The sequence below is a fragment of the Parasteatoda tepidariorum genome, chromosome 8, assembly GCF_043381705.1.
Source record: "Parasteatoda tepidariorum isolate YZ-2023 chromosome 8, CAS_Ptep_4.0, whole genome shotgun sequence".
Classification (NCBI taxonomy): Eukaryota; Metazoa; Arthropoda; class Arachnida; order Araneae; family Theridiidae; genus Parasteatoda; species Parasteatoda tepidariorum.
In genome coordinates this window covers 8,970,753-8,986,377 of record NC_092211.1, presented here as the reverse complement: position 1 = coordinate 8,986,377, position 15,625 = coordinate 8,970,753, and the positions used below count along the sequence as shown (strand labels likewise).

At 28.0% G+C, this 15,625-nt stretch overlaps 1 protein-coding gene across 1 annotated transcript in view; it reads right to left on the bottom strand.

The window, feature by feature from the left end:
* The window catches only part of LOC107446822 (DNA polymerase delta catalytic subunit), a gene marked incomplete at its 3' end in the record, with an annotated part of 18,391 nt that extends 3,208 nt beyond the window's left edge, over positions 1–15,183 (bottom strand). Inside the window, 7 exon segments of the mRNA XM_071184547.1 lie at positions 2,302–2,357; positions 2,739–2,849; positions 3,859–4,091; positions 5,893–6,045; positions 8,094–8,266; positions 11,323–11,578; positions 15,009–15,183. Of these exon segments, the coding sequence (XP_071040648.1) occupies positions 2,302–2,357; positions 2,739–2,849; positions 3,859–4,091; positions 5,893–6,045; positions 8,094–8,266; positions 11,323–11,535 (939 nt within the window).
* Positions 15,184–15,625: the final 442 nt, after the last annotated feature.

Sequence of the window (15,625 nt, the reverse complement as noted above, 5' to 3'; positions counted from 1 at the left end):
GCATAGATTTCGGGCAAATCTAGCTACTTGATGGCAGAATAATATTCATTTATTAATTCTTCATTACTTGGAAAAGTATAATATTTTAAGTATCATATAAACATTATTTAGTGTAATTACAACATAACATTTAATCTATAGTATGCAATATTATATAAACTTATAAGAATTAATGCAAAACAAATTACATAATTAAAAAAATTAATTTTGCAAAGATGTTTTAATAGCTCTTTTTGCATTAATCAAAGAGAATGTCCAGACTGTTCAACATGTTTAATACACCATTTGCATTTTAACTCCAATACAACCATCTTTAACAATAAATGCTAAAACACATCTTCATATCTTTTCAATTGATTCATCAAAAAATATCACCACTAATGGATGAAGTTTCGAGTCAGAGTCATTTGTCCCATCAATTGCACTAGAAAATGCAGCGTTTTTTAATTTCATTGTGATCATTCAATTTCATTATTTGAACAGGGTTCATACAGAGATGAGAAGAAAAAAATCCAAGGAGTCCAAAATTTTTAAATTTCAAAACTTTGTGTAAAAGAATAACCAGACAGTTTTTTTTTTTTTTTTTTTAAATTAAAAAGTAGTTATTATACGGAACTTGCAAAAATGTATATTTTACATATTTTTTTCTTGCCCTTTTGAAATAAATTTTGACTTTGTCAAACTTCACCCAGAAAAATATATAAAGTTATCACTTTTATACTTAAATACATTTTCCAGTTTCAAATATTTTAAGAAATCTTTTTAAAGTACAGATGTTAAAGATTAACATAAAAACCTACCAATCTTACATTTTTAAATTTGAATACATAAGAAAATCTAAGGTATTTTATACAAAAAAAAAAAAAAAAAAAATCACAGTAAATTATTAATTAAGTTTGCTTGTAACATGCAAAATTAAAATTATTGGTGCTATTTTTTAACTTCTAATTCTTGCAATTCAATTTTTTGTCTTTTTAAGTTTTTCATCAACTATTAGATTTTGACAGATAAGTCATATTCATATATATCATTTAGTTTCCCTGCTTGGACAGCATATTCATCAGCAGACTTAGTAAGGTCATCTATGCAACACAATAATCTAAGGAGGTTCTAAGGACTAATTTGGAAATCTAAGTAGCTCCAAGAACTCCTTGGAGACGTTTTCATTTCCAAGGAGTATAAGGAGTCTGTACGCACCCTGTTTGAAGTTCATTGGCCATCTCATTTACTATAGCAGCACTCTGAATTCTGCCATAATTATAATTCTCAGAATCGAGAAACATCTTTTTAAAAAGGTTTCCAGCATGATCTACTAAAATGTTGTGAAGAGACATTCAGCATTTGTTTCTTTTATAATGGCTTCCTCATTAATACTCTTTCGAAAAAAAGAAACTATCTTCACTGTTGAACCAAAAAATTCGTTGTTCTTCTGGTGTTTTGTTGATTTTAAGTGTCTGACTATATCAGCCCTACTGCCATGCACAATACTAAAGTCATTTTTAACATACGTCACAATGTACATCATTACTCCAAGGTTCGATCAAGAAATAAATGGAAACTCAAGAGAATAAGTCTTCTTAAAAAACTTATATGTATTGATTTATTTCAGCCATAATAATTAAAAATTAACAAGATTAATCGAATGAGCAAATAAATATTTCAACTGCAAATCCACCGCTATTTCATTTTTACACGTTCCACTTTCTTTTAAGCATTGGCAAACATTAAGTTACGTGATAATGGGGAGCTCTTCGAAGAAGAAGCCTAATTTTTTTCCTTATTGGTAGATGAGAGGAGATGAAATCCATTACGTCATGCCTTAAAGGGAAAATTGCAGCAAACGGGCAAGACAAGAGCAGGACGACGTCTGAATCAAAGAAAATACGAGCTATCAGGCAGGGGGGTAAAAAATGGATAAAATAAGCTTTTGCAAAATATAGAATGTTTGGCAGTTACATAATACTGATTCCCATTATCAATTAAACTCAAAATTGCAAAAAGCATCTTTTTTCATTTTGCTACCATTGTAACTGGAAGAATTTAGATAAGTAGTAGAAACTTCAATTATAAGAAATTTTTTTAAAGAAAACAAAGTTTTTTTGTTTTTTCTTTAAAGAAAAAAACCTTTTGTTTAAACCACATTGGTTTAAACTGCGAACCAACTTGAACTTAAAACCAACTTGATTTAATCCAACTCTCCCTACATTAAATAATTTGGACTCTATCCATAATGATCATCACATAACACTTCCACTAAATAATTTTTTTTCATGGGTACAAATTAAATCATTCTATATTTACCTCAGTTTGATATATGTCACTTTCTTTACATTTACAATGTTCACAAACTGAATCATCTAAAACAAAAACAAGTAGGTATTAGTTTATCACTACATCAAAAAAGTAGAATTTTATTTGTTGATTCATAAACCAATTCAGAATGAAAAATAATACAAAATAGTAAAGAAAATATTAAAAGCAAAATTATGAGACCAAAGTACAAAGAGTTGCTGCAGAGCATGTTGGTATCAACCATAAAAAACAAAATTGACATCTAAATGAAAGATACGAGCACCCAAACAATTTTATCAGTCAACAACTAGATCACTAAAATAAAAAATGAAGGAAAAAAAAAACTAAACTATAATGTTAAGAAAAAAAAGTCTACATTATTTAATAATTTAAAAAGTCAGACTTATGTCCTTTCAATCAGTAAGTTGCTGCAAAATATTATTTACCTGCTTTTAAAACTGATCGACAGCCAAGGCAGGTACTTTTCTTCTGTGTAAAAGCTGACAAAGCTCCTATTTTGGATGTAACTATAGTTTTTGTACGTGTATGGTCACCACCTATAATTGAAAAATATTTTTATACATATTGTACAATTAACATATAGGAAAAGATATATTCAATGACTAACATACACATAAAAAGGTTGCGTGGCCAGATTTTTCAACATAAAAGGGAAATAATACATAATACAGACATAAAATAAGCACTTTTTAAGCACTCAAAAAATAATTATAATCACTTTCCAAAAAAAAAAAATTCATAATTAGGCTGTTCAGTAATAAAAATTATTTTTTTCTATCGTTAAAATTTCTTAATTTATAAACATAAAATCTATAAAATTCAAAAACATTTGGAAAAACATTACATTATCAAGATAAAATAACTAGTTTCTGATAAATATTGCAGAGAAAATTGTGAAAATCATGCATCTTTTGTAATTTACAATGAAAACCGACATGGCAAAGAAGAAAAAAAATCTCTTTTTAAAAGATAGAAAACTAAGCACTTTTTACAAACCCCGAATAAAAAAAAGCACCTTTAAAGGCTTTTTAAAAATGTAACTGAAAAATAAGCACCTTTAAGCACTTTTTAAAAACGCTACGCATCCTGATAAATTATAGAAAAAGAATTTTCAGAATAATCAACAATCCTGCTAATAACAGATAATAACTCATATAATTAGTGTATCCCCTTTTGAGCTAATTATTATTATATTATTTTGCTGATTTATTTACTTTCATATTTCACTAGTATACCAAAAATATAAATAAAAAAATATTATAAACTAATAAAAAAATAGTAGTTCATTGTTAGTTTGCAAGTGAATAAACAAAAAAATAAAAGAGACACAGGACGCAATTTAATTTTAAAGAAATTTTGAACAAGAAACAGAAAATAATACAACCTATCAGTTCTTTGAAATACACATTTAAGATTACAATAAATAATGTACAACACAAATGAAGGAAAAAAACAATAATACATTTATAAACCTTAAATTTGTCAGGAAAAAAGGAATCAACTCAAAATGAGAATAAAACAAAAATATTTATAAGAAACACTTACAGAGAAGAATAGATTCTGCTTTTTCACCAAGCACTGGTTCAAATATTCGTAACAATGGTTTAGATATTTGGTTTTCTAAGTAATACTGTGTATCAATTGGAATGTTATTTTCTAACACATAAATTGGATCTTCAGATTTCAAATAAGCAGCCGTCTTTTTACTTGCAGCGATTATAACATAGGGTACTCTGTCTCCCAGATTTGGTGCACTTCCTGGATCACGTTTCTTCATTCTAGAAAAGGGGAAATAACAGTAAAAAACCATAAAGATAAATAAATATATAACAACGAAATAAATCATGTGGAAATCAACTGCAAAAACTGTCAAAAAAGTCGATTGAAATGCCGCATGGATTTCGGGCAAATCCAGCATGTTAAAAAAAGGTAACTATTCAAATGTGAAATTCCAATTTCTTAATAACATCGTACAAAAATATTGAGATTTAAAAAAATATGTGGATATCAGTAGCATGAAAAAGTTGATCGAAAAAATCATTGCATAAAAAAGCAACTCACGAATTGAATTTTGAGTGTCGCAATAATAATACATAAACATTACATCAATTTTAAAAAATGGAGAAAATTCGTAACAATAATCAGCTGATAAAACAATCGAAACACCACACGAATTTAGAATGGTATTGATACAAATCGAGCGTATCAAAAAGTGATCATTCAAATGTGCAATTCAAATTTTGTGCATTTTAATGATATTGGAATTTCAAAAACCACGAGAAAATGAATTGAATTAACCGTAAAAAAAAAGAAGATTGAAACACAGATTCACGATGACGTCGAGCGTGTTGAAAAGTGATTACTGAAATGCATGATATGAAATTTCCATTTCGTAATATCACATTAAAAATTAATTTGATCAACTTGTAGCCAAATATAAAAGAAGGCAAATACATTACATTGATTAAATAATTCTTCTGTTACAATTCGGAATTTGCAGCAAAATCGCTACTCATTAAAACGAAAAAAAAAATCCTTTTTTTCTAGCCAACAATCTTTAAAATGGCTGCCATTTCAGAATTACTTTTTAGATTATCAATTTAATACTTTTGTGTTCGCCTCAGTAGTTCATTAATTCCAACTGGATATTTTTTTGTTGCACTTTCTTGAAGTTCATCCAAAGTTGAATTTTCTCTAACAAATCTGCATAAAATAAGTTGTCATCGTATAGGAATAAGAACTTAGGAAGAAAAAAATTGAGTGCTGGTAAGGGCAGAATAAAAGTCTTCTTAACGAGATTTCACAAAGGTTACGAAAATTAAATTTTAAATTAGCAGAACTCCAAAAAAATATTGTTGAAATATAAATAGATTCTCAGAAATCTGTGAATTAACAGTCTTGAGATTAGCAAAATTCCGCTAATCTCCATGGTGGCTCAGGTGATAGAGCGTTCGCCTTCCAATGAGGTGAACCACAATACTTCATCCATGAGTTTCCTTGTTTTCTGGATTCGTTTCAAAATTACAAGGCTACAGAGTTGAACATCAGTAGTCATAAACCCAAAATTGGGTTGGCTGTTCAACGACAGTTATAAAATAAAATTAGTGGAAGAATCACATACCTGTGTTCAGTTACTAATATGATCCCCAACAGAAATAAATTTACAAAAAATCTTTCTTACACGTTGAAAAATTTGCCTTTAAATGGCAGTACAATCAAATTTAAATATATCTTTCTTACTACAAAGGAGCAAAGAGCTAACTGTATTTTATTTGTGGTTTAGACATATCAACATGAAAAATAACTGAGCAAATTTATTTTGTTTCACATATTATTGCACATCAATACTATAAAAACAATTTGGAAATAAAAGAATGGATAACTATTTTGTTACTCTCAATGATGTAATGTTCTGTAAGTTTTATACATTGCATCGAACATCCCATGTACAATTCAAATCATCATTGCATGTTGTTTTGAGGATATTCAAAAAGTGAAATGAAACATTAGAAAATAGGTTCTATACACGATAACCTACTTAAAATTTACAATTCATTAAGAGTACATTTTAAAACTTACCGATGAGCCAGTTCAACATGAGCTTGTTTAGCTGCATATTCTTCATCTGTTTTTGTCAACTCTTTGGTAATAACTAATTGTGATATGTCAATTCGGTTACAAAGCAAATCTGCTATAGTTTGTTTGGCATAATCACAAGCACCCTCTGGATCCCTAAAATCAATTAATACTACATAACAAAACTGGCAATAAACTATAAAAATATGGTAATATATCTTACTATACACTAATATTTCTGCATGTAAAATAAAATCCAATAAAACCTAATACGAATTTAATAAATAATCTAAACCTTATAGTCTATTTGATATCAATCTTTTAACTAAAAGAAGTAGATAAATTGATGTGTATAGTGAGCAAAATAGTTAACACCTTGGATAAATTTGATCTAATAATTGGATTTACATGTATAGAATAGGAGTCCCTCTAAGTTGTTTGAAGGCCTAATCAAAAATATGTTAATCAATTAGGGAAGATGATATTTTAAATAATGGCATCAGATACAAAAATGTATTTTCTTTGAATAAATATAATTTTTTTCCACAACAGATTTTTGACCCAGATCATGAAGGAGAAAATAGGATCTCAATAGTTTAGGTATGAGAACAATCTAAAGTTTGAATCCTTCGATGTTAAACCAATAAATTGATGTCACATTTTGTATGCCTCAGAATTAAAATTTTTTTTAAATTTTTTATAAATTAATCAACAAAAGGTAAATTAATAATTATTAAAAATACATTTTTGCATGGAATTGGATAAACAAGTTTCATAATCATTTTACAGAATACTTTTGATTTGCTTTATATGGAGAGATCTCTGATATGGAGAAGTACGCAGAAATCGAAATAAATTTTAAGGGGCCTAAACTACCAACTAATTTCCTGCCTAAACTAGTGGCACATAATTTTTCAGATTGCTGCAAACCCACCTCTTTATTCTGAGGGTCAAGAATATAAATCTTTCAATATATATGCATACATACCTACCAACTATCACTCTTTCCGAGAATGGATTTTCGAAGTGGTTGTAAAACAATTACCGAAAAACAATCTTACTCAAAAATATACTTATATTTTGATTAGGTTGAAGCCTTCTATCGTAAAGACTATTGCGTTTTTTCATATTTGTAGTTAAAGTTATATGTAGTGGTGGTCAAACTCATTTATAATTATTATTATAATTCATAAGTTTAATGGAATAATATGAGTTTCACTACCGCTTTAAATATAAAAATAAAATCTTCTGGGAAAACCGAAAGAGTTGGCAGCTATGTGTATATACATATGTGTGTGTGTGCTTAATCAAAAAAGGATGTTTTGCATCTGATTTTAAAACTTTAAATATTATATGCACTAACTCACTATCATATTTAAGGATTGGTTCTTGAATACACAAAATTTACTCCTAATAAGCATCAATTTGTTAGATCAAAACTTCAGGATGTTTATGTTTTTTTCGCACTGCACATCACAGAATATGTGATGAGATGGATCTATATTTTTTCTACTAAAGTTATCACAATGTTTTTATTAATTCATCCTTGTGCATGCGTTTCATTTTACAACTGAAATTTTTACCATTTTCCAAATAGCATAAAATCTCTATGACACCCAAAATGGATGCTAGTGACAGTTGCTTCTCGATCATTTACAAGCAGAATTTAGTCATTTTATCGAAATAGAATTCAATGTAAATCGACAATTCGACTAGCTAAAAAGCTCAAATTTCAGGTAGAACTCTGTGCTAGGGGGCTATGCAAGTTACAGTTGCTTCTGCATGGTGCAAGAAAATTTACTACCAATCAAAAATTTGACTTAAACCAACAGATAAAAAAATGCCAAAATTATTTTGTTTTTAATCGGACCTAAAGAAAAACAGTTAACACCATATTCATCATTAAAATAATTAAACTATCACCATCTAAAATTCCTTCCCCATATCTTTAAAAAATGATACGCCCAACAGTTCCAGTCTGTCAAAAAAAAAAAATAAATAATAATAAATAAAAAAAATTCCCTTTTTTTTTATTTACTAGAAAAACAGCAATTTTTAAAAATTTAATTTTATTAAATACTTAAAACTCTCTTTTATTTTTATCCTTACACTCTCTGTTTCCCAATCATATTAAACAAATTTGGTACATAAATGCTATTTTAAAAAAAAAAGAAAAAGTAAAAAGTTTTTAGAAGGTTCCTAACCTGTCGATAAGGAGTTTCTTTAAACAAGAATTGATGAGATTTGCAACCAAAGGACAGTTATCTCTTCTCACAGTTTCAATTCCTTTGCAATCCATTTTATCATGGGTTTCTGGTCTTGTAAAGTAAAGACCAGCATATCGCTTCTTGTTGATCAGCAGATAGGGATAATAAACCTAAATAAATTCACAAAAATATTTATTAAATTCCTTTTTTTACAATGTAATGACCTGGTAACATTCAATATAAGAACATTACATAAAAGCACCAAAAACCTCATAAAATTCCTTTAAAATAGGGGAATCATTATTATTCAAAGTTAACATTAAAACTACAAAAGCAAAGATAATAATCTTTGAACTATGATCAAAATATTTATCAAACTTAAAATAAGTTTCTAAGGGATACCTGAAGGCTTAACTGATTTCAAATTAATGGTATTTAATCTCCTTTATTCAAATAAAGTGTTGGTAAAATTTTATCATGATAATGATTTCTTTCTTTTATTTCACATATTTTGTGGAACCCTGTAAGGTTTGTCTGGTGTAGAATGAAATAGATGTAATATTGTTTTTATGATTGAAATTTAAAAAAAAAAAATTAAAAATGTAAATGAATAATGTTCTAAAATGTTTTATTTCTTAAATTGATGCTTGTATTATTTAGAATACAAAATATGTTTAAAGCCTATAACAAAAATAATAGGGTAAATAGAAAGAGTTCTCAATAAGATATTGATAGTATTAATAAAAATTTTTCTAGTTATTAGTAAATTTGAATTTATATAGTGTATGTCCTAAAATATACCCTAAAATTTTTAATTCAATTATCTTATACCAATAATGAATGTTTTAAATTTTACAATAATAAATTGTATGTATGACATTGAATTCATGAAAACCAATCCTCTTGCATTTAAAATTTTTCTTCTTCTTTTTTTTAAAATTGGCCTTTTGTAAAAGTGATATTCTTGATAATAATTGCAGTTAATGCAATGTAAATTAATTTTATGACAATTATATAACAATGAAATTTGAGACATTGTTGAATAGTCAAATCGGGCATTAATAAAGTCAAGTAAGATTTATTATGCTTTTTTTTTTTTTTTAGAAAAATTTAAAAAAAGAAATAGAATTGATTTGATAGCTCTAACAGTTTTAATGCTATAAATATTTAATGAGTAAAAGGTAAGTCAAAAATTTTATATTTCATACATTAAACCCTCATTGCTTCTAAACTATTATTTCAAATGACCATTTTATTGGATTAAGCGTAAAAAATTAAATTTGAAGAAATGCCTCACTTGTTTAGATAGCAATGTCAGTTGCATAAAGTGGTATAAGTAACGATACTTCACTTGCCTACTGGGCAATGTTAGATACGTAAATAAATATAAATAAAAAACTGCACTTTTATATATAAAACATAAATATTGTCTATATTAGTCACTCCATCCAACATAAAAAAAATCGTAAAAATACTAGATAGTATTTAAGTATATCCCCCTTAACCTTTTAGAAACACAACATGAAATTCATTGTTGTCTTTATCATTTCTGTATTATGAGCTAGAAATCATAATTCCTTTTATACTATGCTGCTTCACTAATGTGGAAATGAAGTGATCAGAGTTTTTTTTACAGCTGAATAAAGACTTTAAAATGCACAAAATTAAAGGAAAATCAATCAATATTCTACAGCGTCTGTGATTTCCTTTTCCTCCCTTTACAAACATTGTTGAGAATTTATGAGAAAATATTGAACTGGAGAACTGGTCTTTTAACTAAAAGAGGTTCTGATCCTTTAAGAATATAGAAAAAGAAAATTTTACGGAAGATTTCTGGAACAATTTGTAAAGATGGGTATTGAACAATCAGAAATAAAGAGAAAAAGAAATAAAGATGTTAGAAGAAGAGAACATAAAGTCCTTTACCAAGACGGAGAGATCGTCCGAGAAGAAGCAAAAATGAATATTTTGAAGATCCAAGAGAACCGCATACAATACATGTCAGATGTCTGAGTAGACAATACATACAGATGTGTCATCACAAAAAACATTAATTAATATTTGTTTGCATATGTTCTATTTGTTCTACATATTCTATTTATATATTCAGAAAACTATAAGTTGTCAAAATCATCTCCCAAAATCAGTTGCCAGTATCAGAAACAACTATTGTTGGAGTGGCATATGAGGGAATGCTAGTTAGGTGATTTACGCCAGGATTTGTTGCTGAGGGCAGTAAGTTGCAGGAAGACTGAGCTATGGGATTCGGTCCTACATTAGACTTTCCAGGAAAATGCTGCTGGAGGGTGTATAAGCGAATTAAACTTAACTAATCTGAGACTATGTGGTAGATGTAATGTGTGGGCGGGCCACTGCGTGTAGGCATGCCCTAAAAAAATTGTTAACTCTTGAATACTATATATATATTTTTGGTTGTTAAATTGTTCAGTTTAGATATGATTCTTATTCTTTCACTGGAATTAGCCCCACTAATCCCATATTATATACATATATACAGTAAAATCTTGCTACAACAATATTTTGGGGACCAAATAAATATATTGTTGTAGGGAGAGATATTATATCAATACTACTTGGATACATACTTTGGGGACACAATAAGATTTTTTTAAAAATTTTAATGCTATATAGGTATTAACTATAAATCTATTTATAAATTAAATAAAAATTTAGTTTGCAGAGTAGTTATTATGGTTAAACATGAAATCAGGTAGAAATGTTGCATAAGAGATGAGGGAGGCAATTCTAAGAATGGAAGGTCTTGGGGGTGGTCTATGTAGGATGGAGTATTGAAATCTGAATACAAAAGCCATTCACTGTGGTGAAAAGAAATAAGACATAATCAGTAGTGAGTCTTCTCATGACAGAAAAAAAATGGCAAAATAAGATCAAATAAGATTTTTTCCATTACTTGAAAATCAGTAATATATGGGGAAAATAAGGTTGAAATTTCGAAGAAAAAAAATTGTTTTACGGGGGTTTATTGCTTCAGAGAATATCACAATATTGAGAGGTGGATAACATTAATTCATATGGATGTTCGTCGGGACCACCAAACATTATTGTAGCAAACGGAGTTATTGTTGTATCAGATATTGTAGTAGCGATACACATAACATATACAACTTTAACTTTTTTATAACTGACAACATAAAATATCATTTACAGAAAAAAAAAGTAATCAAAATGGATAAAAAAAAAGTACTTTTTCAAATTCCAGTTTAATGGGTTTTTCAAAATGACTTGAAACGAAATTGGCTGCTTCTCTTCCTAGGTCCATAGCTTCTTTCACAGTTTTGACTCCAAAATTGACCATCACGGAATCAGTGTCCCCATAAATGACCTTGGCTGTGTGAGAATAGCCATTCTCTACTTTATACTTCTCCTCAACGAGTCTCTTTGTTTCGTCAATCATCATACGACCAAATGCCGTCACACTCCATAAAATCGGATATCAAATTCTAATTTACATAATAGTTAAAACTTCATATATTTGTTACAGTTTTTCAAAAAGCACTATTAATTGATTTATAAATATATATATACATAATATTTTAAAATTTATTGAAATAAATTAGAAAATATTATACATTATCTAGTGGGTTACACTTAACATTAAGAGAATGCGAAGCCAATTCTTTTAACAAAAAATAAGCACCTTTTAAGTACTTCTTAAGCACTCAAAAGGTATTTTTAAGCTATATATGCATTAACAAAATAATTTTCAGAGACTTTACATGATCATGATAAAATAACTAGTTTCTTGATTATATGAGCCATTATAAAAAGATCGAGAGATTTTTTGGTTCGATATCAAAGGGAGGAAAATGAAGCCTGAAATTGAGAATATCTCGCAAAACGCAACAGAGTTGCACGTGCGAGGGCAATAATCTCATCAAACCAAGCTCTTCAAGATTCCGCAAGTAGACGCACTTACGGAATCCAAAGTATTTCATTAAATAAGTAAAATGACCGCCGCTTTTAAATGCTACGGACCAAGTGTAAGCCAAAATGGATTGTGGTCCAATAAATTGCTTAAACGTTGAATAGAACAATGTGAAAAGCACACTTTTGCATAATATGTGGCAAAAATCGACAGGGTAAAGAAAACGTTTTCATTTTCCAAAAGGAAAATAAAGCACTTTTTAAAAACACCCAATAAAAAAGGCATTTTAAGGGCTTTTAAGAAACAAAAATTTTAAGAACTTTTCACATTTCACTGAACCTTTAAGCATTTAAAAAAAATTAAAACTTCAGATACCATGCACATACACAAAATAAATAGAAGAAAGTTATACATTTGGGTAAGAACAAGCCTTCTTTCATCAGACTACAACAAATACAATGGGAGAAAAATGGGAGGTAAGAGAATGGGTAGAGAAAAAAAAATGCAAAGCATGGAAGAAAAATGGCAAAGGAGGTTTTTTTTTTAAAAAAAAAAGAAAGAAAGAAAGAAAAGGAAATTCCTAAATGTTTAATGAGGGTATGCTAGTTTTTCCCCAAATCTATAGCTATAATTATGTTAGGAAGAGTGTTCAAATAAATACTTATAATTTTTCCATAAAAAATATTTAAAATTTTTTTTCTTAAAAAAGAGAGAGATTATAAGCAAATTTTAGGTAATAAACTTGACAAAAAAATAGCTAGCTTATTTTTGGACAGTATTATTCATTTAAATGCATAAAGAAATATGATTAGTTTGCACAGTAGTACACAGTCAAATTTCTTCTTATGGATAATTTGAATAAGCCTGTAGATTGATTTCTAATATTAAAATACAACCATCTGATTTCTATTTAATTCATCCAAAATTAATGTTCACAAAACTCAAATACATAAAACATGAAAAACCAGTTGATTCTGAATAATAAATATTAATACATTGGCATTTCAGAATAAAACTATTAATTACAGTATTTCATATACTTTGCAGTGTTTGCAATGTGATTTAGGGAAATGGGAAATTTTGAACATTTGTAACTTTCTCAAATAAGCACAGAAAAATTATTTTTATTAAACATTTATATTAGCATGCATTAGCTGGTGGTATATATGTTTTCATTATGAAATAACACAAACTGTTTTGTTACTTCAAAAGATGATATTGGAAATAGTAGTTGAAATTCAGGAGATTTTCTTTTGCAAGTGTTTCGTAACAGGCTAATAAAATGTTAATAGTCAACAGGAAACACATCTTTCCGTTATCATTTTTTTTTCACTACACAAACAGTGATATTTTATAATCAAAATCCAAAGAGAACAGCAAGCTGTATACATGCACTTTTTTTAATAAAAATGTTTTTTTTGCACTTATTTGAGCACATAATAAATAATTAAAATTCCATGTTTCATTAAGCCTCACAATTTATACAATATATATTAGGACATGAGCTTGCAAAATTTTAAGCGTGAATTTAAAACATTTTGTTGTAATAAACAAACAAAATTCCTATAATTTCATTTTGTACTGATTATTATAAATATAAACAAGTACTTAGTTTTCTATCGCTTTTCCAATAAGATATAAAAACTAGCATAAAGCTTCAAATATTTGAAAATAAGTGATAAAAATAGTCTTAATAATTGTGTTATTAACAATTCTGCTTAAAAATTGAAAAAAATAATAATAGTTTTGCATAAAAATATGTATTATTTTTAAATCTTAAATATTTTTAACAGTCGCACTAAATAATATTAAGAAAGTAACCTTTGTAAGATACTCATAGAGAAGATAAAATGGTAAAAAAAAAACACTTAGTAAATTAAACTGCATTTATTAAAAAGAAAAAAAAAAACATTTTAGATATTCCAACAATGTTGGGATATTTGGCTTCTTTCTGTATATCAATTTTTGATACACAGGAAAAATATACAGATATATTTAGTTTTTTATTTTATTTTATTTGTTACATTTTCCTAGAAAGGTCTTGAGAAGTATATTTGGAGGAATTTAAAAAAAAAATGGTGTATGGCTTAGAAGATCAAGTCTAGAGCTTTATCACTTATATAATGAACATGACATTAACTTTATTAAACAACAAAGAATAAAATGGGCAGGCCACATTATCAGAATAGACGAAGACCGTACCACAAAAAGAGTTTTCGATGCCAGATCAGTTGGCACACGAAAAAGAGGCAGGCTGAATTTGAGATGGATAGGTGGCCTAGAAAAAGACCTTTTGGTTTTAAAAACTGGAAAACACTAGCAGGAAAAAGGCTAGCCTGAAAAAAACTTCTTGAGAAAGCCAAGGCCCACCCTGGGCTGTCAAGTCATTGATGATGATGAGGATTACATTTTCTTATTTTTCCTGTGGTAAAAAAAATACTAGATATTTTTTCAGATTATTTACTGCAAAACATTTCCTATATGAACATTTCTGTTATAAATAAACTAGGAAAGTCAGCTTTATCTACTGCAAATAGAGGTAAAAAAAAAATTTAATTACTGTCTTTAAAATTTAAAAAAAAAAAGTAAATGAAAATTAAATAATTTGTCGAAGAAAAACTTAAGTACAGAAAATACTACCTCAAACAGTATGACATCTAACAACTTTATGTGAGATTAAACCAGAATAAAAATTCAGGTGTCTGTCTAGGCTTTTCTGAGAGGTACCTATTTTGTGAAAATTTAAACATAATTTGTGAAAAATTAAAAAACGTATTAAAAAATCAACACAAAAATATGGATTTATTGTTTTTTAAGGGATAAAAAAATAAAATTTCAAGAAAAAGTATTTTGTGAAACTGCCGTTTTTCCTAAAGTTGAGTTTGTGAAACTACCGTTTTTCCTGAAGTTGAATTTGTGAAGGTACCGCTAAACGGTAGTAAATTCGGCCTGGACAGACCCCTGAAATTGTACATAAAATTATATAATATAGTTCTGCCTCATACCTGGGAAATAGCCAAACAGGGTAATTTTCCAACTTGAGCTCCCGTAAACCCATATACACTGTTAGCACTTATTTTCAAAGCTAATTGCCTACCGTCCAGAACCTTCTTTTTAAAAGGATCAGTTTCTTTTTTTCAAATCATCTTTTGCTCTAAAATATAATACATTTTAAATTACAGAATGGCAAAATACTAGAAGAAGAAAATGGGGCTCATAAAATACATTTTGTACTAACATGCAATCTTCGTGATTTAAGGGGTAGCCTTTAAATTCTAATTAAACAACAATGAAGACAGATGAAATCTGTTAGATGAAGTGTTAGACATGTTATGAAACCAGATTCAAATAATTTATAATTTAGTTATTTCTAAAAATTCAGTCAAGTGAGAGGTTAAAAATTTGAGCCAAAATTATTTTTTATACGCCAGGTGTTTTCCCAGAATAATGGCAATATACATATATATATATATACACATATATATATACATATATATATATATATATACATACATATATATATATACATATATATATATACAGTCAAACCCGGTTATAGTGAACCTTCAAGGGACTAAAATTTTGGTTCACTGTATCCGTAATGCGGGCATTTAACTAATGA